The 26182-nt window shown below is 39.9% G+C and overlaps 1 protein-coding gene across 3 annotated transcripts in view; it reads right to left on the bottom strand.

Annotated features, from left to right (window-relative positions):
• HELLS (helicase, lymphoid specific) overlaps window positions 1-26182 on the bottom strand; it is a 57005-nt gene that overhangs the window by 19593 nt on the left and 11230 nt on the right. For all 3 annotated transcript variants that reach the window (XM_089510861.1, XM_089510862.1, XM_089510863.1), the window contains exons 5-15: window positions 25487-25523; window positions 25333-25394; window positions 21840-21884; window positions 21095-21319; window positions 19387-19569; window positions 17071-17214; window positions 15562-15758; window positions 9509-9605; window positions 3685-3846; window positions 3176-3321; window positions 836-974 (exon numbers count right to left, since the gene is read on the bottom strand). In XM_089510861.1, coding sequence (XP_089366987.1) covers window positions 836-974; window positions 3176-3321; window positions 3685-3846; window positions 9509-9605; window positions 15562-15758; window positions 17071-17214; window positions 19387-19569; window positions 21095-21319; window positions 21840-21884; window positions 25333-25394; window positions 25487-25523 — 1437 coding nt within the window. The remainder of the gene's footprint in view (window positions 1-835; window positions 975-3175; window positions 3322-3684; window positions 3847-9508; window positions 9606-15561; window positions 15759-17070; window positions 17215-19386; window positions 19570-21094; window positions 21320-21839; window positions 21885-25332; window positions 25395-25486; window positions 25524-26182) is intronic.

Genomic DNA, 26182 nt, shown 5'->3' with positions numbered 1-26182 from the left:
TTTGTGTTGTAAGCCCATTCTTTCAATGAGGCAGAACATGGGAAGATTCCACTTCCTTCCATGGAAAGACAAAAACAAATGTATCAGAGAAAATTTTGTTTCTTTTCTCCTGGTTAGTAGAAATTGTTTTCTACCAAGTCTATCTGTAATAGGTACTCATTAAATTGTAGAAAAACATCCGAAGGTTTTTCTAGAATAGAGAACAGGTAATCCAAATAAATTCCAGTTTCTTTGTAGGTCAATTTTAGTTGAGTACAACCACACAAATGCATATCAGCCAAAGAACAGCACCTGAAAGGTTGATTTTACATTTTGACTATATTCTACTTTAGCACAATCTGAATGGCATTACACCCATACATTGTTATTAATTCATTTTATGAAACTTCACACATTATAAAATGGCAAATTATCTGCAGAAAAATACAGCTGTGGTTTTTTTCACCCACACAATTGGCTACATTGTTTGCATGAAACCATAAAAAGTGTTTTTGCTTTCTAGTAGAGGATTAACTTGGAATTTATGTATGTATTAGCACAGTTTCTATAGTCTAACATCAGCTTTAATAGCGAGAGGATCTATCACACATTCTAGACTTTGTCCTCAAAGTCCTGCTCTAATGTCTCAGACTACTCTTCACCTACACGATCATGGAAAGTTGTTCTGTGTAGATAAACTGGCTCCATTACAAGATTGAAAAATCATAATAAAACAGAAAAGCTTAAAAGTGATGAACGTCCCAGTTCTCTACTCAGAAGCAAGTTTCACTGAGTTTAATGAACCTTAGTCACAGGTAAGTGGGCAAAGGACTGCAAGATAAAACCACTGTATTACCTTAAACTGCTGTGTTCCAGAGTCCAGAGGATATTCAATAAGGTATGGGTGGTTACAACATTTCCTCAGTAGCATCATAATGTTCTGCAACTTTATGTTGACTTCTGAATCCAAAGGCATATTCATTTCTATCACCGGCCTTGCAGATGACAGATGAATTCATAAGCATGGCAGAATAAAACTGTAGTTCAAACCTTGATTTTCTATTTTTCATAAGGGACACTGTTTTGCTATGTCATTATATTACATGGATTTTGTTATACATGGGGGATCTTGGAACAAAACCCCAGCATATAACAAGGGTCCACTGTATCTCAAACAAAGGTGTAATACATGGCCATGGGGAAGGCCATGGAAAAATACTCCCTCCGCCCCAGCAACTCTTTTGTACAGAATTGAGTAGAATAGCCAGAATTTAAGAAATGTTAACTATAAACATTTTTAGAATGACAACTAAGTATTAAATAGTTAAAAAGGCAAAGGTAAAGGTTTTTCCTTAACATGAATGACAACTGACTATAGGGGGTGGTGCTAATCTCCATTACTAAGCCAAAGAGCCAGCATTATCTGAAGACAACTCTGGTGGTCATGTGGCCAGCCGGACTGCACTCAATGCTGTTATCTTCCCACCAAAGTGATACTTATTTATCTACATACATTCACATGCTTTCGAATTGCTAGGTTGGCAGAAGCTGGGACTAGTGATGGGAGCTCACTCCATCACGAGGTGCTTGGGCCTCAAACTGCCAACCTTCCGATCGCTACCATGTCCCCAAGTATATTTTTTAACATCTTCAAAAAACATTATTTTTAAATAACATTTAGGACTTGATTTTAGATGGAAACTTTCATATGATGAAAAATGAAGAACATCTTCAAGTATATAGCCCAGGAATAAAACTGGGATGATGCAGAGCAAATCCCTCTTGCAACATAATAATAGCAAGTTGCTACCAAGCATAACTTAGGCCCAGTATAAGCAGGCACTTTGGGGCATCCTCACCACAAGCTAGAGCTAGAGGAGGCCGGGTATTTATATGCCCAGCAGCCCTAGTACGCGAGGACGCCACCATCATGGCTTGCCGCTATCCACACGGGCGGTGCCATGATGACACGAGCGTGGTGCAGCGCCCAAACGGCGCTGGCCAGAAGTAAAGTGATCAGGGCATGCAAGCATGCCAATCGTGCCCCTTCCAGGAAGCTGCTTTTGGCTGCTTCTTTTTGCTCCCGGGAGGGAGTGCATCACTGCCGTGCCATTTGGTTGCTGCGGCAATGATGCAGGGCAAAGATGTCCGTCTATACAGCCCCATTGTCTCTGATTCAGATTCATCCATCTTCTGTGCATATAAAAGCAATCAGTCTATGTTTAGAAATATTCACACTAAATAAATTGACACATCTTTTTAGATATACATAAAAATGAAGGGTGAGAGCCAGCATGGGATAGTAGTTTGAATGTTGGACTAGGGAACTGGGAGACCAGGATCCAAATCCCCATCCAATCATGGAAACCTATGGGATGTCCATGGGAAAGTCCTGCCAAGAAAACCCCATGATTTCCCCTCTTTGTTTCTCATCTGTTTTTCTGAAACCCTGTGCTCTCTGTCTTGCTTGACAATGAAAGAGAAAAGGTTCAGAATATGTATCTTTTTTTGCTTTGCTATAATTTAATAGTTTTTTTCTGCTTTGCTTTACCATAATATTAATAGATTTTCTGCTTTCAGTATTAAAGTTTTGCCTAGTTTTAATAAACTAGAAAAACTAAGAGATGTGATATATCTTACAGTTTAGCAGTAGTTCCATTTGTTATGAAACCAGAAATCTTTTAAAAAAATTATTCAGCTAGTGAATTTGTAACTACTACTTGAATAAATTCTGCTTTTTAGATTTAATACAGCTCTATTTACAAATTTTATGGGCAAACTATGCTAAACATAATACATTATATATTGCTATGTAACAAAATGACAAAATTAATCTATGAGAAATAGTTTTTTAAAAAAGTATGGTATATTTTAAAATTTTCTCTCAAAGTTTCCATTCCATACCCTTACAACTGTTCCCCCTTCCATTTTCAGATTTGCCATATATCCTGGCTGCTATCAAGAGATTTCTCTCAGGGTAGCATACAATAAAATCTGACACTCTTTTGAAAATTACTCTCTTTTAGTACTGGTTGAGAGTCTTTTAGCTGTAGACGATCAAATTATAATAAAAACAGTTTACCTTGTAAAAGATAGGGGTTCATCATCTTCTACAAAGTTAATTTTAAATACTATAAGTTTGGACACATTGTACATGATACACTGTAAACTAGACAAGCTAATTTTAGATAGATACCTCTCTTTTTCAAATTCCTCTTGCATTTTATTGATCAGTTGTTCCAGTTCATCGGGAAAATGATCTTCATTAAGCTCACAATAACTAACCACTTTCCGACTCCGGCGTTTGGGTCGTCCTGTGCAGCTGAGCTCAACAGCTTCTTCCTATAAAAATGAAATAGCAGCCATCACTGCTAACCTCTTCCACAAATTATCAAGGAGTCAGTGAAACAAACAACGTTGTTTCTAACTCTTTCAGTTGCCAAGAGATGCTGGGACTTTCAAATAGTATTAAACTACAAATTTTGTTTAATATAAGTATGCACAAAGATGCCTATGGAGAAGGAGCAAGAGACCTCCCAAATTCTGTTTAGCAAAATACTCATACAATCACTGAAGTGTTGTCACATACATACCAATTAGTTACTTTAAGAAACAAAAAGTGGTCCTTATCTGCTAAGCTTACAGACAATTAAGACACTAATTCAAGGTCTAAATGAAGGCTGCTTCAGCCATAAGAGCAAATACCTGGTTGCTTCCTAGGAGTTTTCGAATAGTCTTGTTTACAATGGCAGTGTAGAAAGTTTCTTGTTTCTTTACAAGAGGTGCATAGACCACAACTTCACGCTTGGGAGGAACTTCTAAAGCTACATCCGACTTCAGTCTTCTTAACAAGAAGGGGGTCAAAATCTACAGTTTAATTAAATTAATGAAAATTTTAAAAGCTATTATTTCTAACTCATTTAAATAAGAAAACACTACTTATTTTAAAGGAAAAGGGACATTGGCTCTTACCTGTGATATGTCCATTTCCAGTAGATAAGAGCCCCAAATCCTGTAGTTTGGGTTATGCTCCTCCCACTCACTCCAATAAGCAGGAAGTAACAAAGAGAGACCTTCTGGTGACCCCACGTGGGTGGAGCTAACCCTAGCAGGCCAGTCATACAACAGCCGAATGTTCCCGAAAAAAACATAAACAATTTATTTGGATATCAAACTATAGAGAATTGGACGGTGACCGAGACAGGCAGTGAGCAATCTAGCTTGCTCCCCATAGGGAAGCACTATGTGGATATGAACCATGCCTACGCCAGCACCCCTGAGGGTGGGCCAGGATGTGGGGCTCTTATCTACTGGAAATGGACGTATCACAGGTAAGAGCCAATGTCTCTTTTCCCAGTAGATAAGACCCCCTCACATCCTGTAGTTTGGGATTTACCAAAGCCGATCTAAACAGGGTGGGCGGTGCTGGCCCTTCAGTGACATAGGTTTGAGCACCCACTGCAAGACCCTGCTGTCAACAGCAGCCTCAGCCAAGCCAAGCTGTCAAGCTGATAATGTCTAACAAGTGTGTATGGTGGCTTGTAAATGGCCAACCTGATGGTCTTTGCTATGATGGCTAGAGGTGCTCATGCACCTGTAGTCTTTGGCATAGGTGACTTGGTTTATGGTGGTAACCTCTCAAGGATTTATGGCAGGTAGTAATGCTGGGTCTGACCCACCTGCAAGGCATGGAGACTGATGCCTTCTTGCCCATAGAACAGGGCTAAAAGGAAACAAAGAGGGTTGTCAGAAGAACAAAAGCTATTTCTCCTCTATGGGTGGCTTGGTCTCCAGCATGGTGTATAATTTAAATTCTTTCCAATGTGTGGGAGAATGAAGGAGAAGGCTCGGAGGATATGATTTTGACCTCTGAGGAGGTTAGAGTTCACCCTAAGGGTGGGGTCTGGGTCTGGTTGAATTGCCATGGAGTCAGTTGTAATAACATTGAGCTGCTAGTGTGATAGCAGGACCCCAGGCTTAGACCTGACCCTCCCAAATGTGCCAAAGGGGCAGAATCAGGAGGGGCCCCAACCAAGCAAATGGTTTAGAGAAAAATCTCCCTTAGAAACTAAGAAAGTCAGCACCCTCAGGACCATGTATAAATCCCAGAAGAGAAATTGTGTTGTGTAGGCAAGGCAAGCAACAAGTCACCTGAGGAGTCTGACCATGGAGATGGGATACTATCCCATCCTGGCCCCTTGCCTGTGTCACAACAGTGAGGTTATAAGTGAAGTCTGTTTATGGCTGTCCTCCTGGAAGAATTTCAATAAGAAGACTGAGGGTTTCAGGGAGTCCTGAAGGACCTCCATGCTAACTACAGTGGATCCTTGTTATACGCGGGGGATCCATTCCGCCCCCCCCCCCGCTTATAGCAAAATCCGCGTATGCTCAAGTCCCATTTGTTCCAATGGCGGCGCGCGTGCACGCGCACCGCCATTGGAACAAAAGTTCCTTCTCCCTCCCCTGCCTCGCTTCCCTCCTCCCTTCCCTCCCTTCCCTTCCCCTTACTAACCTTTCGTCGCAGCGGCTTGGCCTCCGCCGCCGCCGCCACTGCGAGGGAAGTCGGGTGGCAGCGGTGGCGGCGGAGGCCAAGCCTCGGCTTCCTCGCCAGCGCTGCCGCAGTGAAAGGGTACGATGGCAGTGCCGGAGGCCTTGAAGGCCTCTGGCGCTGCTTCCCTCCGTGCCTCCTCTTCGCTTTTCTTTGCGAAGAGGAGGCGCGGAGGGAAGCAGCGCCAAAGGCCTTCAAGGCCTCCGGCACCGTCACCCGGCCTCCGCGGCCACGGAAGGGCCAGGTATTACTGCTGGGGCCTCTTGGCTCCAGCACCGGTATCCGGCCCTTCCACAGCGGCAGAAGCCGGATGCTTGCGCTGGAGGCCTTGAAGGCCTCTGGCGCTGCTTCCCTCCGCGCCTCCTCTTCACAAAGAAAAGCGAAGAGGAGGCGCGGAGGGAAGCAGCGCCAGAGGCCTTCAAGGCCTCCAGCACCGTCACCCGGCCCCCTCAGCTCCGCGGAAGGGGCGGGTGTCGGTGCTGGGGCGCTCTTGGCTTCCAGCACCGGTATCTGGCCCTTCCGTGGCGGAGGAGGCCGGATGCCGGAGCGGGAGGCCTTGAAGGCCTCCAGCGCGGCAGCCCTGCTTCCTCCCCACTGCCACAGGAAAGGCCCGGTGGCGGTGCTGTTGGGGGCCAAGAGGCCTCCAGCACCGCCATCGTACCCTTTCACGGCGGCGGCCGACTTTTCTCGCAGCGGCGGCAGCGGAGGCCAAGCCACTGTGACGAAAGGTAAGTAAGGGGAAGGGAAGGGAGGGAGGCAGGGAGGGAAGGGAGGAGGGAAGCAAGGCAGGGGAGGGAGAAGGAAATTGTCCCCAATGGCGGCGCGTGTGCACGCACGCCGCCATTGGGGACAATTTCCCGATTTGCCATCCGCGGATGCTCAAATCTGCGGATGGCAAATCCGCGTATAAGGAGGACCGACTGTAACGTGTTATAGAACAGTGTTTCCCAGGCTATTGGGTCTGAGAAAACAGCAATTGTTTATATTGTTTTATGGGAGTTAAACAGGAGTAGCAGATCTGGAGGCAGGGATGGAGGTCTCTGAGGAGGAAAGAAAAGTCATCATGCGGCTTCCCTCCCCCCCACTGAATTAGTTTCTAGGCATCTCCTCTGTCCTGGTAAAAATTGGCGGGGGGGGGGGGGGGACACCAGAAACAGGGCAACCCTGAAGAGGAAAAGATATTGTGCAGACTCCAAACACATGGACTAACAGTAATAAAATGAACACCAGAAAAGTTAAGCAGTATCTCTTGTAAATGTGAGCCCCCAGCCCTGTTGCTGTGGGGGCTCTCCCCTCCTTTATTTCGCCTATCAAGCGAGGCTGCCTGCTCTTAAGTTAGCAGTGACTGAAGACCATTCGTAATATGGGTAGACAGCTGAATATGGCCTGTAGTGTAGCCCTGACATTCACAGGGCGTTCTGTTTTATTTATGTTTGAAACAGCCCCAACTTCAAGCTGGGGTTTAGAAGCTTAGCCCTTTCAATCTCAGGAGGGCTTTATAGAAACCTGGCTGCATTATAGAAGCTGACTGGTTCCTCAACTTCCTTCCCACTTGCATAGTAGCTGGGAAGGGCAGCGGGGGCTGCTGTGGGACATGGCTCCCCATTTACTTGAGATATTGTATGTCTAGATCCTGAGAAAGGATCAACTCTGATGGAAAGGGAGGCCAAGGGCCCCAATTGCTCTCCTCAAGAGCTCCATAGTTTGGGGCAGCCTAACACACTGATGGTGTAGGGTACTCTCTCCCCATCCTTCCTACAAGTGTCCACCCCCCCTTTTTTTTTGGAGGACGGAATGCAGGAGGATTTGTATCCTTGTGCTCTCTCAGAAAATCACAGAGTTGGAAGACAGTCCAAGGGCCATCCAGTCCAACCCCATTCTGCCATGCAGGGACTCTCAATCAAAGCATATCTAACAGATGGCCCTCCAGCCTCTGTTTAGAAGTGGGTGGCAGAGGTCATGCTCCCTCTGGCGAGGACATGAAGCCATTTTATGCTTTTTGTGGGATGTTTTGTGGCAGCCAAAAAAGACAATTTTAGAGTTGGAAGCTTCTGCCCTTGCTGGGCCCAGTCTAGTTTCCTTTAAAGCCATGCAGCCAAGATGTCCACTGTGCATGCCTGAGGAGGAGTCACTTTCCTCCTTTCACACCATCTCATTATAAGAATCAAAAGGGAATGTGAGGAGCCCTGGCAACACTACCATGTGTTTCCCAGCCTGCAATAGGATCTCTCAAAACTGTTGGGAGTCCTGGGTGCCACTGGGGCCAGAGATGGGAAAGAAGGGGGAGACCAAGGGTTTATGCCCCCATCTGCCCTCCTGGAAGAGTCCCAAACCTTATGCTAGGCATAGTGCCTGCAGTGGCAATGGCAGAAGCCTCCTGGCAATGTCTGCCCTGAGCAAGGGCATTAGATCTGGCAAAGTTTCCTTGGTGGCTGGAGAGAGGGGGCCCCTGGTACCCACTCGGATCCTGTGTCTTCTGGCTGGCTTGACTCTCTGACCTTGGCCGTGCGTCAGGCTGGGCAGAGGTGATGCAGACGAACTCTTTGCCATGGTTTTTGGCAGGCCTGTCCTCTGAACCCTGGCCCTAAATGGGTTGGGCAGAGATGCTGAGAAGGGAAGTTGCCATAACTTCTGGCCAGTTTCCTCACTGATCCCTGGCCCTAAATGGGCTGAGCAGAGATGATGTGGAGAAACAAAGACATGGAGGGGACACCCCTCACCATCTGTTCCCATGGCTCCCATGTGATGCAATGCTGTTTGCAGAAATCTCCTGTGCTCCCACCATGAAAGGGGGGCAGCTTTGGAGGAGAGGGAGAGTCATGGGCAAAGCCAAGACCTTTCTCCAATCCTGGGAGCCCTTGCCATATTAAGTCTTTCTTCATGCTTCCAAGGCAGCAAGAGAAATGAAGAGAAGAAAAAGGACTGGAGTGGCTGTAGTGAAGAAGTTGCAGACCAACAGCAAACACATCCTACTGGAATGATAGGCAGGACAAGACTGGCCTTCTAGGGTTAGCTCCACCCACGTGGGGTCACCAGAAGGTCTCTCTTTGTTACTTCCTGCCTATTGGAGTGAGTGGGAGGAGCATAACCCAAACTACAGGATGTGAGGGTCTTATCTACTGGAAAATGTTTATGTATCAAGACAGTATTGTAGGGGTACTGAGTATATTTTCCCTAGGTTGTCCAATTATTTTCTGCTTAGAAACATTTTGATAGCACACATGGCTTATATTCAACACTGAATACTCAAAAATATTCTTCATAAAACAAGGTATTTCCACTTTTGGAAGAGCTATCATGGGTGTAATTTTTTTTGGAAGAAGATATATCATGGGTGTAAAATTACTCATTTGCCAAGTTTCTCTAAAATCAAATACCACTGTCATGGTATTTGAATCATAGAATCATAAAGTTGGAAGAGACCACAAGGGCCACCCAGTCCAACCCCCTGCCATGCAGGAATACACAATCAAAGCACACACCCCCCCAAACAGATAGCCATCCAGCCTCTGTTTAAAAATACTCCACTTAATAACTCACTCACTATAGAAACGCACAATACAGAGATAGCTATAAGTTATTTGTACATATGCAATGCAAAATCTTTCCATTTCAGCTCATAAATTATTTTCCTTTTTTGCAGAACCAGAACCACCTGCACTGGCAATAACATTTTGAATTATTATCCCTGCAGCCCCAGGAAAAGAGGGCTGACTCCCAGGTATTGGTTGCAAAAATGATGTAATAAAAAACCCCAAACAGTACCTCCCCAGTTTTTGAACAAATATGCTATTCATGATCATTATGCACAGGCAAGAGAGCTATTTGCAAGAGTGGATATATACTTATCCAAACATAAATTTAGAGGGGAGGGAGAATGTGTATAAATGAATAATAAAGCTGTATACTAAAATACTTCAAAGAAAAGGTAAATTCAGCAGGGCAAATATGAATGTACTATAAACAATTAAAACACTAAACCTGGTGCAGCATGTGCAAGATGTTCTGCTCTCTTTCCTTTGCAATAATATCTTCAGCAATTTCAGAAATACTGGTAATATCAAACCACGATTCAAAGCTGGAGGAAAAACAGATTGAGAAAGTGATTGTTTTTAAAAAAAGATGAAATTCAGACTCACTTATGTGTCAAAGAAAGCTATGTTCTACAAAAAGTATTGATTATCCCAATTTACAGGCATTTGTTTCTGACTAAATTATTTTGCTTAGAAGGGATGGTCAAAAGAAATATGCAGGACATTAAATTTTGACCAATTGACTACACAGCCTGATCAACATCTTTTTATCTGACCTGTAAAGGTTTGAAATTGCATACATACTGTATATCCAAGTCTATCATCAGAGTTGTAAAATCTAGAAGTTTTCTCTTTTTAAATAAAGGAAATCACATTCTCAGGATAAGTGTCTCCCATATGTCAAACAAAATGCTAGGCATATGCACAAGTATTTGTAGGCTGCAAAAAACCACACACTATCAAACACTTGAAAGTCTGCAACTAGCATTTACTGGAATGCTATACTGGGAGAAAGAATGATCTTGCTAATTCATTTTGTTCAGATGGACAATATTCTTGCATTGATTACTACTGAGGCAAGGCCATGCTAACAGACTTTCTTTTTCTACCCAAGAAGTTCTTTGCATCAACTAACACAGCCCAAAAGAGTTAAATAATGGAGAAACTAAAGACTTTGGAAGGTAGGCAGTTGTCTCCCCTCCCCACCTCACTGTTCCCTAGCAAAAAGAGAACCAGATTTGGGGGAATAAAATACATTTCATCCACGAAAAAAAAAGAAAAAGAGAAGAAAGAAAATTGTTGTAATAAGAAATACTTGCCTACTCTGATGAATGAGAGTACCTCTGTGTGACAGAACCTGCAGGAATGTGCATGCAAGGCATGAATAGTCTTAGGTAGAAATATGAAGGGCCAGGGCAAGGGGAAATCAGAAAAATTCAGGGGAAAGCCTTTTCTCCAGGAGAAAAAAAAAGGATTATGTAGCATTTCCTACCAGAATGCTAAATAAAATGTTTAAGACAAGTTGTCCAAAATTATTTCTGAAAGGATGTAAGAGGAATACATTTATGTAAGATTATACAAAGTATCAGATCATTACAATTCCTGGTCTTGGTTTCCTTTCTTCAGTGCTTTTTAAGTGAATGAGTGCATTATCTCTGTCACAGTAAAAAACTAGAGGAAACAAAATCATTCTTTTTTACTAATACTGATGTTTTCTTCTGTTTTTAGGAGGGGCTGCTCCTTGAACTGGGGAACCCAAGGAGATTTTTTATAGTCAAATGTCTTGCAGCTACATTTGTCACAATTTTGTTTAAAAAATAAGTTCCATTTGTAAATACATTCCGAATAAACTGTACAGTGCGCCCGTGCCATACGCGGGCACGCCATACGCGGCCTTGAGCATACGTGCTCAAGCCGCGGGGCGCGCGCGGGGCGGAAGGGGCGGCGTGTCCCATTCAATTGAATGGGCGTGCGCGCCCACGCCGCTGCGCACAAGCCCCATTGTTTCCGATGGGGCTCAAGCATAGGCGGAATTCGCCTTACGCGGAGGGATCCGGAACGGATCCCTCCGCGTAAGGCGAGGACAGACTGTACTTATATTTTATCATACATAATTATTTTATGCCAAACCAAATTATATAAAATACATGTTATGTATCTAAAGTAACAAAGTGACTTTCAGTCGATAAAGTGACTTGCAATCTAAATTGTATTTCCCCCCAAACATTTCTGGCTTTTCCCTTAAAAAACATAATTCTCCCTCACTTTCCCCCACTGCTTCAATTTCCCAAAATTTTGTTATGTCAAGTTTTAGGAATAGAGAAAGTTACTGTACACTAAGTTCTAAAACGCAGAAATAATCCAGTTTGAGACCGCTTTAACTGCCCTGGTTCAATGTTAGGGAATTCTGGAAACTAGTTTTGTGAGACATTTAGCCTTCTCTGTCAGAGAACTCTGGTGCCACAATAAACTATAGTTCTCAGGATTCCCTTGCTCGGAGTCAGGGCAGTTAAAGCAGTTTCAAACTGGATTATTTCTGCAATGCATTTTGGACCTATGTCAGACCATTGGTCCATTTAGGGCAGTATTGTCAGCTCTGAGTGACAACAGTGAGTCAGGCAGGGCTCTGGTATTCCCTGGCCCTAAATGGGCCGGGCAGAGGTGATGTGGAGAGCTAAACAGATATATGTAAAATTAAGGGCAAAAAGGGAAGAATTGGATAAGATGGAAATAAATGAAGCACAAGAAAATCTGATCTATTTAAGAAGAGAATTTTTGAACATAGTAATAGAAATTCAAAAATGTTGGCCAGGTCCACACAAAAGAAGAAAATGGAAAGTATGATAAATATGGTTAGAGATAAATCTGGTAAAATATGTAGATTGATGAAAGAAAAATTTAAAAATTTTGAAGAATTTTATAAGGAATTATATCAGGCAGGAGAAAATCATTTGGATAAAATAGAGAAATATGTGGAAGAAAATTGGGGGGGGGGGCAAAAATTAGAGGAAGAAGATAAACTGTTACTGGAGCAACCCATTGAGAAGGTAGAGACAGTGGAGGTAATAAAGAAATTGAAAAATGGGAAAGCTCCGGGGATGGATGGATTGGGACCAGAATATTATAAAGTGTTTGAAAAGATATTAATCTCAAAATTGTTAGAATTATATAATGGAATAATGAATGGGGAGAAGATACCAGCATCATGGCACCAATCATTAGTAATGATACCAAAGGTAGATAAAGATTTAACGGACCCAGGATCATATAGACCCATATCATTAATAAATCAAGATGCAAAGATTTTATCAGCAATAATATCAAATAGATTGAATAAATGTATGTATAAATGTGGATTTGTGAAAGGAAGACAAATGTCCAATTTAGCAGGAAGCGTGATGAATATACATGTAATAGGGGAGAAAAAAATAAGGGCAGGGATTTTGGCATTAGACATATTTAAAGCGTTTGATTGTGTGGAATGGCCAACATTAAATATAATTATGAAAAGATTTGGAATGGGGGATAGAATAAGAGGATTAATAAACCAATTATATCTTAATAATTCATTAAAAGTAATGGTAAATGATGGGATAACAAGTGAAATAAGAGTGACAAGAGGTACAAGACAAGGGTGTCCACTATCACCAATATTATTTGCAATGGTTATAGAGTTGTTAGCAAATGTTATAAGAAATGATAATAGTTTAGAAGGAATAGGACTTTAAAAAAACATAAAATTAGTTTATTTGCCGATGATACATTATTAACTATTAACAATTTATTGGATAGATTGGGAAAAATAAAAGAACATTTAAAGATATTTGGATAAATGACAGGGTTACAGATTAATTGGAATAAATCAGAAATGATATTTAATTATACAAAAAAAGAAGAATCTGAGTTTATAAAACAAAAAAATTTAGAGATAAGATTAAGAAGTAATATAAAATATTTAGGAATAAATATAACAAAAGATTTAAAGGAAATGGAAGATAAGAATTTGGTAGTACTGAGAAAGAAGTGGAGAAAAATTGGCAGAATATGAAAAAAATCCAGTTATTTTGGTTTGGAACAACTGAATTAATCAAAATGAAAATATTACCAAAATTAATTTTTTTATTCTGAATGATACCATTAAAAGTGTCAGAAACCGAACTGAATAAATGGCAACAGCTAATAAATATATTCTGTAATGGAGGGAAGAGAACAAGATTAAATAAATAATTTTGGTATAAAACACAAAGAGAGGGAGGGTTAGGCCTTCCCAATATAAGAGGATATTATGAGGCTAATCAACTGAGATATGTTATAGAAGGCATTTTGGGTGGGATAGATTTGGAATGGTTAGAAGATATAGAGGAAGTAGATATGAGAATATGGAATATTTTTTAAGAACTTTACTAGGAAAGAAATAAAAATTATTGGAAACCCACTTATAAAAAATATAATAGAAATATGGTATAGACATAAATAGTAGTTAATGAATGAAGATTCAATAATAACACCAATAATAATGGAAAAGAAATTCCCAAAGAACTTGAGAGGATTGTTAGATAAGGAGTTAAAGGAAAGGAAAATAGACAGAATAGAAGATTGGATAGATCTAAGAATAGAAAAAGGAAATATAAAAGAAAAATTTATGGGAATAAAAATTTCATGGTTTCATTATATGCAAATAGAACAGATGATTAAAAATTGGAGGAAAAGGAATGTAGAAAAGAAAAAGTATACACAATTTGAACAAATAGTTCAGAAAGGAAGAGAAATGGAAGAAAATGATAATATAAAAGGAACTACTAGTAAAATTTATAAAATGTTGATGGAGAATGAAGGAGGAAAAATAAAAGGAAATACTTTAAAGGGACTATGAGAAGAAGAATTAGGATGTAAAATAAATGATAAGGAATGGGATAGAATTTGGGAACAAAGACACCTGAAAAATTTATCAGTTCGGATAAAAGAAAATTATTATAAGTTCATTTGGAAATGGTACCTGACTCCAGTGAGATTACATAATATTAATAAGAATAATTCAAAAAATTGTTGGAGAGGTTGTCAAGAAGTAGGGTCATATATGCATATGTGGTGGCAATGTAAATATGTACAAAATTTTTGGGAAAAAGTGCTATTAGAAATAGAAAATGTTCTGAATATAAAAATAGATAGAAGATTGAGTATAGTTTTGTTATCGTTATATAACTCAGAGAAATGGAAAAAAGAAAAAAAGATTTGGTAACCAGTTTGCTTACAGCAGCAAGATTAATAATAGCAAGGTGTTGGAAAACGAAAATAGATGTAGAAGTGGAGGATTGGTACAAAGAGGTATGGAAATTAGCTATTAATGATAAATTGACACGTAAACTGAAAGTTAAAAAAGAAATAACTTTGAGGGGATTTGGAAAGAATTTGTTGAGAAAGTACTGAGAAAAGAACATGGAAGATTACCTCCAGAAGACGAACTGAAATTTTGGATGGGATATAAGGATGGAAATGGCTCTGGGGAAGGAGGGCACTGAGGGGTATATAAAATAATTTGTTAAAATGTAATAGAATGTAATAGAATATAGGGGTATATTTGTTTATGAAAATATTATAAAAAATTAAATAAAAAAAGTAATAACCAGGCCAAATCCTGGCCAGTTTCTGAAATCAGATAAGATGGGTGTGTTCACAGTGGTATGGTGGTAGAAGCTGTTCTCTGGGATCAAATATATACGATATATTGGAGCATCTATCCCCCAGAAGAAGATTTTACAGAAATGCTGCAGCAGTGTGTGTACTGGTGGACAAACATGATTATCAGCACCCATGTCTATTGTACCAGTGGCAACTAAAGGTACAGAAGAGGAAAACTGAGTAACAGAAAATATATTGGACATAATGACTCTCCTGAATGTCTGCTAGGAGAAAAAATTAGCAATTTTCAGACAAAGAAAGAAAAAAGCCTGAAGCCTATTAGCATAGCTCTACCTGCCAAAGAGAGTGGGAGGCACAACCCATGTAAGAACACCCTGCTCTGAAGGAAGTTTTATACACTTTCAGATTTTCTAAGGGCTGAAACAGATGGCCCTAAACTGGTGGCTTGATGCAACCCCTTAGAACGCCAGGTATGCCATACCCCCAACCTGATTTTGGCAGCTCAACAAGAAGCAGCAGAAAGCCCCTCCTTTGTGAGCCTGCAAAAAACTTGCTTTTCTGCCACGGTGGCAGCTTTGTGATGCAGCTTGCGGCATCTGAACACTGCGTCGTCGGAGCACCACAAAGCCATGTGGCTGGGCGGCTTCACGGTGGCTTCCTACCAGCTTGGGGGCACACGTTGTTTGAACAACATGCCCCTAAGCTGCCTGGAAGCCACCACAAAGGGGCAGTCCGTTTCGCCCCTAATTTTGTCTAGGAATGAAAAATACATGTAAATATGAATAAGATTCAGTAAAATTTGAAATCTATCCTATTTTTATGACACAAAGCATGGCACAATACAGGTGGATCAGAGCCTACCTTTTCAGGTCATCAAACACATCAGGAAGCAGGAAATTAAGCAGAGACCAAAGCTCAGCTAAGTTGTTTTGCAAAGGAGTTCCAGTTAATAGAAGTTTATTGTCAGTGTTAAACCGTTTTAATTCCTGAATAAGACGACAATTCATATTTTTAATCCTATGTCCTTCATCCACAATTAAGTATTTCCAGCTGAAGTTCTAGAGAAAAATAGCCTCCAGTTATTTCAGAAAGATAGAAAGAAGGAAAAAGATAATCTCACACATCTTTCAGATTTATCAAATGTCTATTCACCTGAAGGAAAAAACAAACATTATCCTGAAATGTTTAACAGTATGTGCACCTTCCTTGAATATACTAGACCTCAGACTGCTAATGTGGTTATTTACACATTGGCAAGTACAACAGCATAGAGACATACTCTCTGGCAGCCACATATATATATACATATATATATATATTTAATGCAAGCTTATGCAGTTCCCCCCTCTGAGTTGGCACGCAAGTAAGTTTCACAAATCACAAGGCAACAGAAATAGAATTTTCAATATAACATTTTCTTACACCATGTGTGACAATGCCACTTAAAAAATTTCCAACATAAAACAATGTATGCCAGTCTAAGGGGCCAAACAGACAGCCCAAAAAAGCTGGCTTCCAGGCAGCTTAGGAATGTGGCGTTTTGACTCTGCATGCCCCTAAGATGCCCAGAAGCCACCCAGCTGTTCAGACGGGGTAACTTCAAGCTGTTCCGGGGGTGTGGCATTTTGATGTCACCCCCCCCCCAGAGCGGCTTGAAACCACCCAGGGGTTGTGGCCTTTATCCACCCAAATAGGAGTGGCTCTTTTATTCTCCTATTTGGGTCGGCGTCGGGGTGCGGCATGTGAGTGCCATGGTTCTGGGGTAGCCGCAATCTGCCCTTTTGAGGCAGTCTGTTTTGCCCCTAAGAGACACCTTCCAAATAAAGGATTTAGCATACAAATTCTGTTGATTAATGGTGCTTACATATGTAGCCTTTTTTGTGTAACTGCAGCCCTCACATGATTTTATGCAAGCTTCAAATGATAACACCTTCAATTTGCAGTTCTCCAATGTTTTTCCACTACTTCCTCCATCTTTTTTTCTTAACAGAAAAAAATATTAATGAAAAGAAAGATAAAATATCTCCATAATGCCTTCTGAGTGTCTGAAGTATGAGACACATGTCTTGAACCAATGTATGTGACATAACACTCAAGCCCCCTACTGTATTTTCTGAAAGTTCCAGAATCTTCTAGAAAAGGAATGGCAGACTCGTAAAAAATATTAAAAGATGGCATATTTCTAAGAATCATGTATTAGTGGAATTAAAAAATATGATCTCAGTTACCAATATAATCACAGTTACCACAAGATAACAGAATATATCCCAAGCAGTATGTATGTATGTCTAATTCATGTATGCATACAACTTTTTAATTGGATAAATATAACGGGCAGAAAGTAATCTGATGAACAGCCTGTATACACACCTGAAGAAAATTTCTGTCTCTCATGGCAATTTCAAAAGAAGTAATGACCACTGGATGAACATTTAATGAACCTTCTCTTCTTCGAATTTTAGGAATCATTGCACGCCGTTCTTTTTGGTTCCCATGGTAGAGCATTATAGGAATCTATGATTATTTTACACACAAAAAAATAACCCAATGTGATACAAAACCTATACAGATTAAAAACATCACTACAACAAGCATTCATTCATAGCACCGCACTACATTAACCAAACGCAGCAATACATCAACCCCCCTGAATCATTTAATTCAACTTATCAATATACATCTAGTAAATCAAACTCCAAAGCAATAAATCTTTTAAAATTATCAAAACCTTAAAATTGCAAATATTAAAATATAGCAGCAATGAATATTAAAGCTGCTACAACACACTATAATGTCAATATAGAATATCAGGTAGCACATGAAAGCCCTCTAAAAAACAACGATACATGCAAAACCATACAACTTCAGTACATGGACTAAAACAAACACATTTTAACTATTTTCTTCGGTGGTTTTTGTTATTATATTTTAATTATATTATTCTATATGTTGTATATATTCTGTATTGTATATACACTTTGATTATAGTACTCTATATGATGTATATTATGTTTTGAATAGAATCATAGAATCAAAGAGTTGGAAGAGACTACAAGGGCCATTCAGTCCAATCCCCCTGCCATGCAGGAAGTCTCAATCAAAGCATCCCTGACAGATGGCCATCCAGACTCTGCTTAAAGACCTCCAAGGAAGGAGACTCCACTACACTCCGAGCAAGGACATAGCTAGGATTTTAGGAAGGGGGGGAGGGGGTTCCAGACTAAGTGCCACCATTATGATGGGGCTTGAGTGCGGCGGCGCAGCAGCACACACCATTCATTTTTCTAATGGAAGGGGGGGCGGACCCCAAGAACCCCCCCTTGGCTACGTCCCTGCTCCGAGGGAGTGTTTTCCACTGTCGAACAGCCCTTACTGTCAGGAAGTTCCTCTTAATGTTGAGGTGGAATCTCTTTTCCTGTAGCTTCTGTCTATTGTTCCAAGTCCTGTTCTCTGGGGTAGCAGAAAACAAGCTTGCTCCCTCCTCAATATGACATCCCTTCAAATATTTAAACAGGGCTATCATATCACCTCTTAACCATCTCTTTTCCAGGCTAAACATCCCCAGCTCCCTAAGTCATTCCTCATAGGGCATGGTTTCCAGACCCTTCACCATTTTAGTCACCCTCCTTTGGACATGTTCCAGTTTCTCAATGTCATTTTTGAATTGTGGTTCCCAGAACTGGACACAATATTCCAGGAAGGGCCTGACCAAAGCAGAATACAGTGGCACTATTACATCCCTTGATCTGGACATTATACTTTTATTGATGCAGCCTAAAATTGCATTGGCCTTTTTAACTGCTGCATCACACTGTTGACTCATGTTCAACTTGTGGTCTACTTGGACTCCTAGATCCCATTCACATGTAGTCTCTTTCCGCTAGGTGTCCCCCATCCTATATCTATGCATTTCATTTTTCTGCTCTAAGTGCAGTACCTTACATTTCTTTGTGTTGAATTTCATTTTGTTAGCTTTGGCCCAGCTTTCTAGTTTATTCAGGTCATTTTGAATTTTGATCCTGTCCTCTGGGCATTAGCTACTCCCCCTAATTTGGTGTCATCTGCAAATTTGATAAGTATGCCCCCAATTCTGTCATCCAAGTCATTGATAAAGATGTTGAATAGTACTGGGCCCAGGAAAGAGCCCTGTGGGACCCCACAGGTCACTTCTCTCCAGGATGAAAAGAAGCCATTGTTGAGCACACTTTGGGTTTAGCCGGTTAACCAACTACAAATCCAGGTAACAGTTACCTTGTCTAGCCCATATTTTATAAGTTTGTTTGCAAGAATGTCATGGGGAACCTTGTCAAAGTCCTTACTGAAATCAAGATATACTATCCACAGCATAGTCACCCAATCCCACTTGTTTTTGGTTTTGATACCTCTGATACTTTCTCTATTGTGTTGTCATTTTAGAACTTGGTATCATTTTATTTTATTTTTTTACTTTAGAAACAAAAGCCTGTTTTTTTTATTCCAGTAGGGCACAGGGATGAGCTGTAAGATTATTTGTACCTCAAGAGAGGAGCAAGAGCCCCATTACTTTGTTAAGCACAAAAGAAAACAAAATTCTGGAAATTTCTAGAACTGCCATGCCTCCCAAACCAGACAGGAGTCTGCCATTATCACAGGAAGTCATCATAAATCAAAAACCAGTTTGTTTTATTATTTTTGAAGACATATTACCTTAGGAGTAAATCTTTGAAATTCTGCCATCCAGTTAGGAAGTGTAGATAGGGGACCACATACTAGGAATGGTCCAGGAACGCCTCTTTCTACCATCAAAGCTATTGTTGCAATACACTGGATTGTTTTTCCTAAGCCCATTTCATCAGCCAAAATACCATTGATGCCATTCTCCCAGAGCATCTGTGTACAGAGAAAAAATATGTACTAATCAATTGGTTTTAGTGGACACTGTGCCTTCTCCCAAAGCAATTCTCAATTTTAAAAATACACAATTAAGGTGAAACAAAATACACTACAGTGGTACCTCGGGATACGAATTACCCAGGTTACGAAATTTTCAGGATACGAAAAAAACCCATAGGAAATTATTGTTCCGGGTTAAGAAAGTTTTTTCGGGTTACGAAAAAACTTTTGGTGCTTTTCTGCGCGATTTCACACCAAATCGCGGCTTTTCCCCATTAGCGCCTATGGGGATTCGGCTTGCGAAAGCCTTTCGGGTTACGAAATTGACAGCGGAACGAATTAATTTCGTAACCCGAGGCACCACTGTATTTAAAATATGGAAATTCAACAGAGGCAATCAAAGACCTGATGAAAGAGTAGTTTTTACAGCATATCTAAACTTCAATAGGGATGGAGCCAATATGGCCTCTCTCCACAACTGGAATAACATTATACTTTAAAACAAAATAAAACAATGTGTCACAAGCGAACTAACTTATACTCTCTGGGGATATAAAACAGTGCCTTTGATTAAAATTGCTGTCTTTGGCGAGACTTAAATGAGAGCAGGTGGCATTTCAATTATCCTGGCACCATTTAAGGCTTTACATGTCAAAAGACAGCACTCTGCATGGAACTCAGAAACAAACCTAAATCCAATATTTATTGTTACTGTGTGCCTTCAAGTTGTTTTCAACTTATGGCAACTCTATTCTGGTTTGTTTCAGAGATTTGCCTTCCCCTGAAGCTAAGAGCATGGGGCCTGTCCAATGTCACCCAATGGGATTCAGACTGAGCTGGAAATCGAACCCTGGACTCCAGAGTTGTAGTCTAATGCTCAAACCACTGGCTCTCATTCAATATTATTACAAATGATCTTGTAAACCACATTACAGACAACTGGTTATCACACGTTGCGCAAGCTGCAGTTTCTGAACACATTACAAGGCCAGCTGTCTAATCAAGAAATCAATCAAGTTAACCAAGATCCACAACATGGATCACTGAGGCCAGATCCACCTTCCAATAGGTCTCCAGAATGCTTGCTGGGTTCAGGAAATCCCCTAGGTATGAATCAGGTCCTTCAGAGTAACTGGTAACATGCTCCAGAACAGGCTGGACATGTCTTATATGGACCAAGCCATCAGTTGCTTGTATCTAATTCCTCCTTGCATCTAGACACGATTCGGGCATCACACCAGACCACAGTTAAACTTCTTTTAGACATTATTTTGCATAATGTCTCGACATTACTTACATCATTCAGAGGCAGGCATGCAAATAGCTTAAGAGTATTAAAACGCAGAAATAGCTAGACCATACTTGTACCATGCATCTAAATATACCTGTTTGAAATAAGTGCCATGTGTACTTGGTAAAAACAAGAGCTGGAAGCAGTAGCCAGGTGAATGGACACATATGCACCATCAATATCTATTTTTTAAAACACATAACTACTAAGATACACACTTAAAAAACATACCCTAAGCCATTCCATGCCTTCAACCTGGTACCACCTCATTACTCCTCCAGTTAAAAGCTTTGGCTGCTGAAAAGGTACTGGCTGTCCATTAAATTTTCGTACTGGGTCAAAAAAGTGCTTGGCACTGTGACGCACTGCCTGTGACAGCCTGTCCTTAATAATGCTGTTTGAGTCCCCGTTGCTCTGCAGTTCTTCTACACACAGTTTTGGGGGAAAGGTTTCAAGCTAAAGGAAGAAGTTTATAGATAATTATTTCACAAACACACGTGAGAAGACTTAAATGCTATCACTCATTAAGACAAGCTGCTTTACCACTAACAGTTAGGTCTCACCAAGTCAATATTTTTGTTTTAAAAAAGCGCTGGAGAAAGCTGTTCTGAACTCAAAACAACAACATGCATTTCTTGCGACAGTTATACTTTATATTAAAGGACAAATTGCTTACCTGTGACCCTAGTGCTTTGAGTGCTCATCTGTGAACTAATACATGCACAACTGTAGTCAGAACCTAGCAAAGTTCTCAAGTTTTCTTGGCAGATGCCACACGTCCTTTTCCCAGTGTAAGTATACTTAAAAATTACTAAAAATATGTAAAATAAACCTTCACAATAGTTCAAGGAAATTATAGAAACAGAAATAAGACTGTTATGGAGAATTAAATGCAAGAACAGCATGCCATGGTCTTAAATGTATGTTTCCCAGGCAAGTAATATTTACAAACAGGATTGAAGCAAAGCTGCTATACCTTATCCTCTTCAATTTTACTTTTTTTGGCTGCTGATAAAATCTCCTACAAAAGAAAAAAACATGAAAAATGAAATGTTCTGTTTAGAACTTTAAAGATACTGAGCAACATTAAATTTCACAAGCTTAAACAAAAGTATCTCAACAAGCTAACAGAAGGAGCAAATATATTAAATTGCCTGTTAACATAATGAAGAATACAGTTCAGACACTATACAAGTATGTTAAGCAGGATGAGCAGGATAGGACCAATTTAAACTATCTACCTCCATGGGAATACTAGTATATTAAGTTACTAAAACACACAAAAAATATGGCTGGTAGCCAAATTTTGTTCACTTTAAGGGTTTCTTCTTTCTGGTTGAAATTATCCAGATGTTTGTGGATCTCAATGGCTTCCCTGTGCATCCTGACATGGTAGTGGTTGGCATGGTCCAGAACTTCAGTGTTTTCAAACAGTATTTTGAAAGTGAACAAAATTTGGCTACCAGTCCTGAAGAATAGCAAAATAAGGACTCAGCAAATGCAAATAGGAAACCATTCAGTCAGGGGTTTTCCCAGCAGATAACTGATCACCAATCAGCAGACATTAATCCTCGTTCGCATTAGTCTCCCAGGCTGAGGCCAGCCATCAACACAGAACAATACACATGAAAATCACTCCTGCATTCCCAGGCTCACACAGTATATATACAACCAATTTTTCCAGGCAAAGCATTCTCTGAAGATGCCAGCCACAGATGCTGGCGAAACGTCAGAAAGGAACTCTGCTACAACATGGCCACATAGCCCGAAAAACCCACAAAAAACTAAAAACAGATAAGATTAGTTTGGCATGACTTGTTTCTGAGAAACCTATGGTGGCTCTTAGTAATCTAAGAATTCCTTCTAAGTGTGCATAGATGGATTGGTTGTTACTTCCTTAGGCCCTCTTTTGTGCCCATTTTGAAGAGTGGGACAACATTTGGCTTCTTTGTCTGCTGCTGTCCTCCAAGAATTCTCAAAGAGGATTGACTCTGGCTCTGAGATTAAATATGCAAGTTCCTTTAGCACTCTTGGATACAATTTATGCAATGTTGGAGACTTGAATTTATTTACAGTTGCTAGGTATTAATTTACTTCCTCTCTGCCTGTACTGGGCTGCAGTCCTCTTACTGTATGATCATGTGTTCTTACTTTCACCAGAGCACAGTTTTCCTTTTGGGAAAAGACTGAATCAAAGAAAGTACTGAACTGTTTGTCCTGCTCTCTGTCCTATTACCATTTTACCATCTTCTGTACGTAGTAGCCTTATCAATTCTTCATCCTCCCTCTTAATTTACAAATAGTCAAATAAATCTTGTTTAAAATTCTGACTTCTTGATCAAGCCTGAGCTCATCCTGAGCTTTAACTTATCTGACTTCCCCCTGACAAGCTATTTGTTTTCCTCTGCTTTTGTGAATTCTCCCCTCTACCATTTCTTATACATGTCTTTTTAAAATCTTTTAAAACATCCCTACAAAAAAATATTCAAAAAGACAAGGTCACCCTCTACCTGTACTGGGCTGCAGTCACCTTACTGTATGATCATGTGTTCTACTTTCACCGCAGTTTTTTTTTTGGGAGAAGACTAAGGGGCCCACTAATTCTACACTATTGACCACTTCATCTCTGTTGGTTAAGATCAAATCCAAAACAGCTGATCCCTCTGTTGTTTCCTCCACCTTTTGTAAAACAAAATTTGATTTATTGTACCTTACATTTGTTCCCAAATTTGACTTCCAACAAATATCATGGTGGTTGAAGTGTCCCATCGTTACTATATTTTTCCTTTTAAAATATTTGGTCATTTGTTTCAGGAAGATATCATCTAAACCTTCCACATGTTACAGCCTTTCCGATATGGGAATCCTCAACTTTTTTTCTATGTGTAAAATTTACGCATGTGTTGAGTTGAATATTTAATTTACTTAAATAAAAATCTAAATATTATTTCCTTATAAAATGTTAAAATATGAATCCACATGCATGTGCAAATGAAAATATGTATTTTGAATAAACAAATTTTTTTTTTCATATAATGTGTTGAGTAGTGTGTACGTGATGTCTGCACATAGACGTAATGTGATGTCCAAAGGGTAAAATGTTTGAGTACCACTGCAATTATATCACTAGTACTGATGAGGAACTGTAGAGTATTTGACAATAACAGTGAAAACGGGAATATTCCAAAATGACTGGAGTTTTATCATTTGCTAATTAACTTTAATGTATATCTTTGAATTTATAAGATGTTTGCCGTGGATGCAACTTTCTGAAATGCCATGAAAATCATGGAACCAGAATTGGAAGAGACTTCAAGGGTCATTTACTCCAATCCATTACCAATACAGCAGATTTACTGCTAAAACATTGCTGGCAGATGGCTCTTTTGAAAACCTTTTACCAAAGATATTCCAAGTCAGTGTACTTCCCTGCAAAACAGGTCACACTGTTAGGTAGGCTTTCCACCTAATGTTCAAGTACTTATACATCTACATGATAGCCCTTCAGTTATTTGAAGACTACCATATTGCCTCCATTGTCTATCTCCAGGCTAAATATATCTTATTTTTTCAACCCTTTCTTACAGGATTTAGTTTTCAGGACCATCACTGTTTTCACTGCCCTCCTCAGGACAAAGAAACTCTGACATGTACACAAGGTGAAATCTGTACTTGTCAGCAGCTTGCTTGTGCGTATTCAGTAAATATAGCTGCGTAACATCAGACTTTATCCAACATTTTACACATATTTGTTTACTACAAATAATAACCTTTTAGAAAAACATTGCTTGATCCAGTATGTTCATTTTGCTTCAGTCAGCCAAAATCTGGCCCATGTGAAGGCTTGTGAAGGCAGAATGAGAACTGAGAATCCCCCAATTCATTTTTATAGGAGATAAGAATGTTAGAAATACATATAGCCCCAAAAACTCATTTGGAGGAGCCACTTTCTCCAGGGTCTTCCTTCTACAGGAAGATATCCATTAAAAATGTCAATATCTTCATTAAGCATTCTTTGTTTAATTCAAATTGTTCATGCTCTGAATAAGTTCCAATACAAACAGAAGTCTGGAAAGAAATACTGAGGTGTATTTCCAATTATGCACTTCCCTCTACTGGAATGGACATGCATACCCCTGAGAAGAGGGGAAACAGGACTTTTTTAGACTCCTCCAGATATAAGCATCACTTTTGGACCCAAGGGTATCCTTAGTAATACCGGATTTTAAGAACAAACAATATCCATTAAGAGGAATATAACAGCTCAGAATATACCAGTCACAGTACATTTGACTAAAATAATAAGATCTGTAAACATATCATCTCATCTGAATATTCAGAGCTGAAATGATGCACTTAAATGTACACCATAATCAGCTGAGATTAAATTCCTACTTGGCCATGAAGCTCTCAACAGCTTTGAAACTGTTGCTGCCCAAGAGGAGTGGATCTGTAGCCTAGCAATTTACCTCTTTTGACATGACATCAGAGATATTGTATGTTCTGTCTTCTCTGGCTCTCTTTTTTGCAGCTGTAAAAAAAATATTACATAGGTTTCAGCATCTGAATTTACCAGATAAAAACAGAAAACTTCCGTTGTTTTTAGAGTTTCATAAGACTTACCTGATTTACCTTCTCTCTCACCACTTAGTTTTTCATTCTATAAAAACAAAATAATTGGAACAATATCTTAGCAATAGTAATAGCATTTACATTTCTATACCACTTGATGCAGAACTCAGTAGTCTCTAAGCAGTTTACAATATGTAGGCTAATTGCTCCCAACAAGCTGCGTACTCATTTTAGCAACCTACAGAAGAATGCAAGGCTGAGCCAACCTTGGAGCCCTGAGATCGAACTCACAACCATGTGGTTGCAATACTGGCTGCAGTACTGGCACTTAACCACTGCACCTTCAAGGCTCCTAGTTGAAGTTCTTTCATGCAACATAAATGAGAAAATCTGAAATGCTAGGGATAGGATACAGGCTCATTTTAAATTACCAGACCAAGCTTGGGTTATAAAAAATGAGTTTGAATCAACCCAGAAATAAATTGGTAGTTTATGTACGTACTTCAGAACTGCAGTATCAAACCACAACTACCAAGAAGCAGGTTATCAGTTTCTACACTAACTGCAGTTTCAAGATTTTCTTCAAAAGGGAGCCACATATAGAGAGGATGGTCATCTAATCCGGAAGTCACCAATGCATGAATGAGGAGAGTTTGTTCTTGATCTTTTAGAATTATATATAGATAGCATATTAGCCAAACTGATAAAAAAGAGTCCAGGACACAGCTACTATCTGAAAATCTAGGA

The sequence above is a fragment of the Sceloporus occidentalis genome, unplaced genomic scaffold, assembly GCF_023333645.1.
Source record: "Sceloporus occidentalis isolate IW3139 unplaced genomic scaffold, rSceOcc1.0.p SCAF_2, whole genome shotgun sequence".
Taxonomy (NCBI): domain Eukaryota; kingdom Metazoa; phylum Chordata; class Lepidosauria; order Squamata; family Phrynosomatidae; genus Sceloporus; species Sceloporus occidentalis.
The sequence above is the reverse complement of the archived record's forward strand: the minus strand, read 5'-3'. Positions and strand labels throughout refer to the sequence as shown.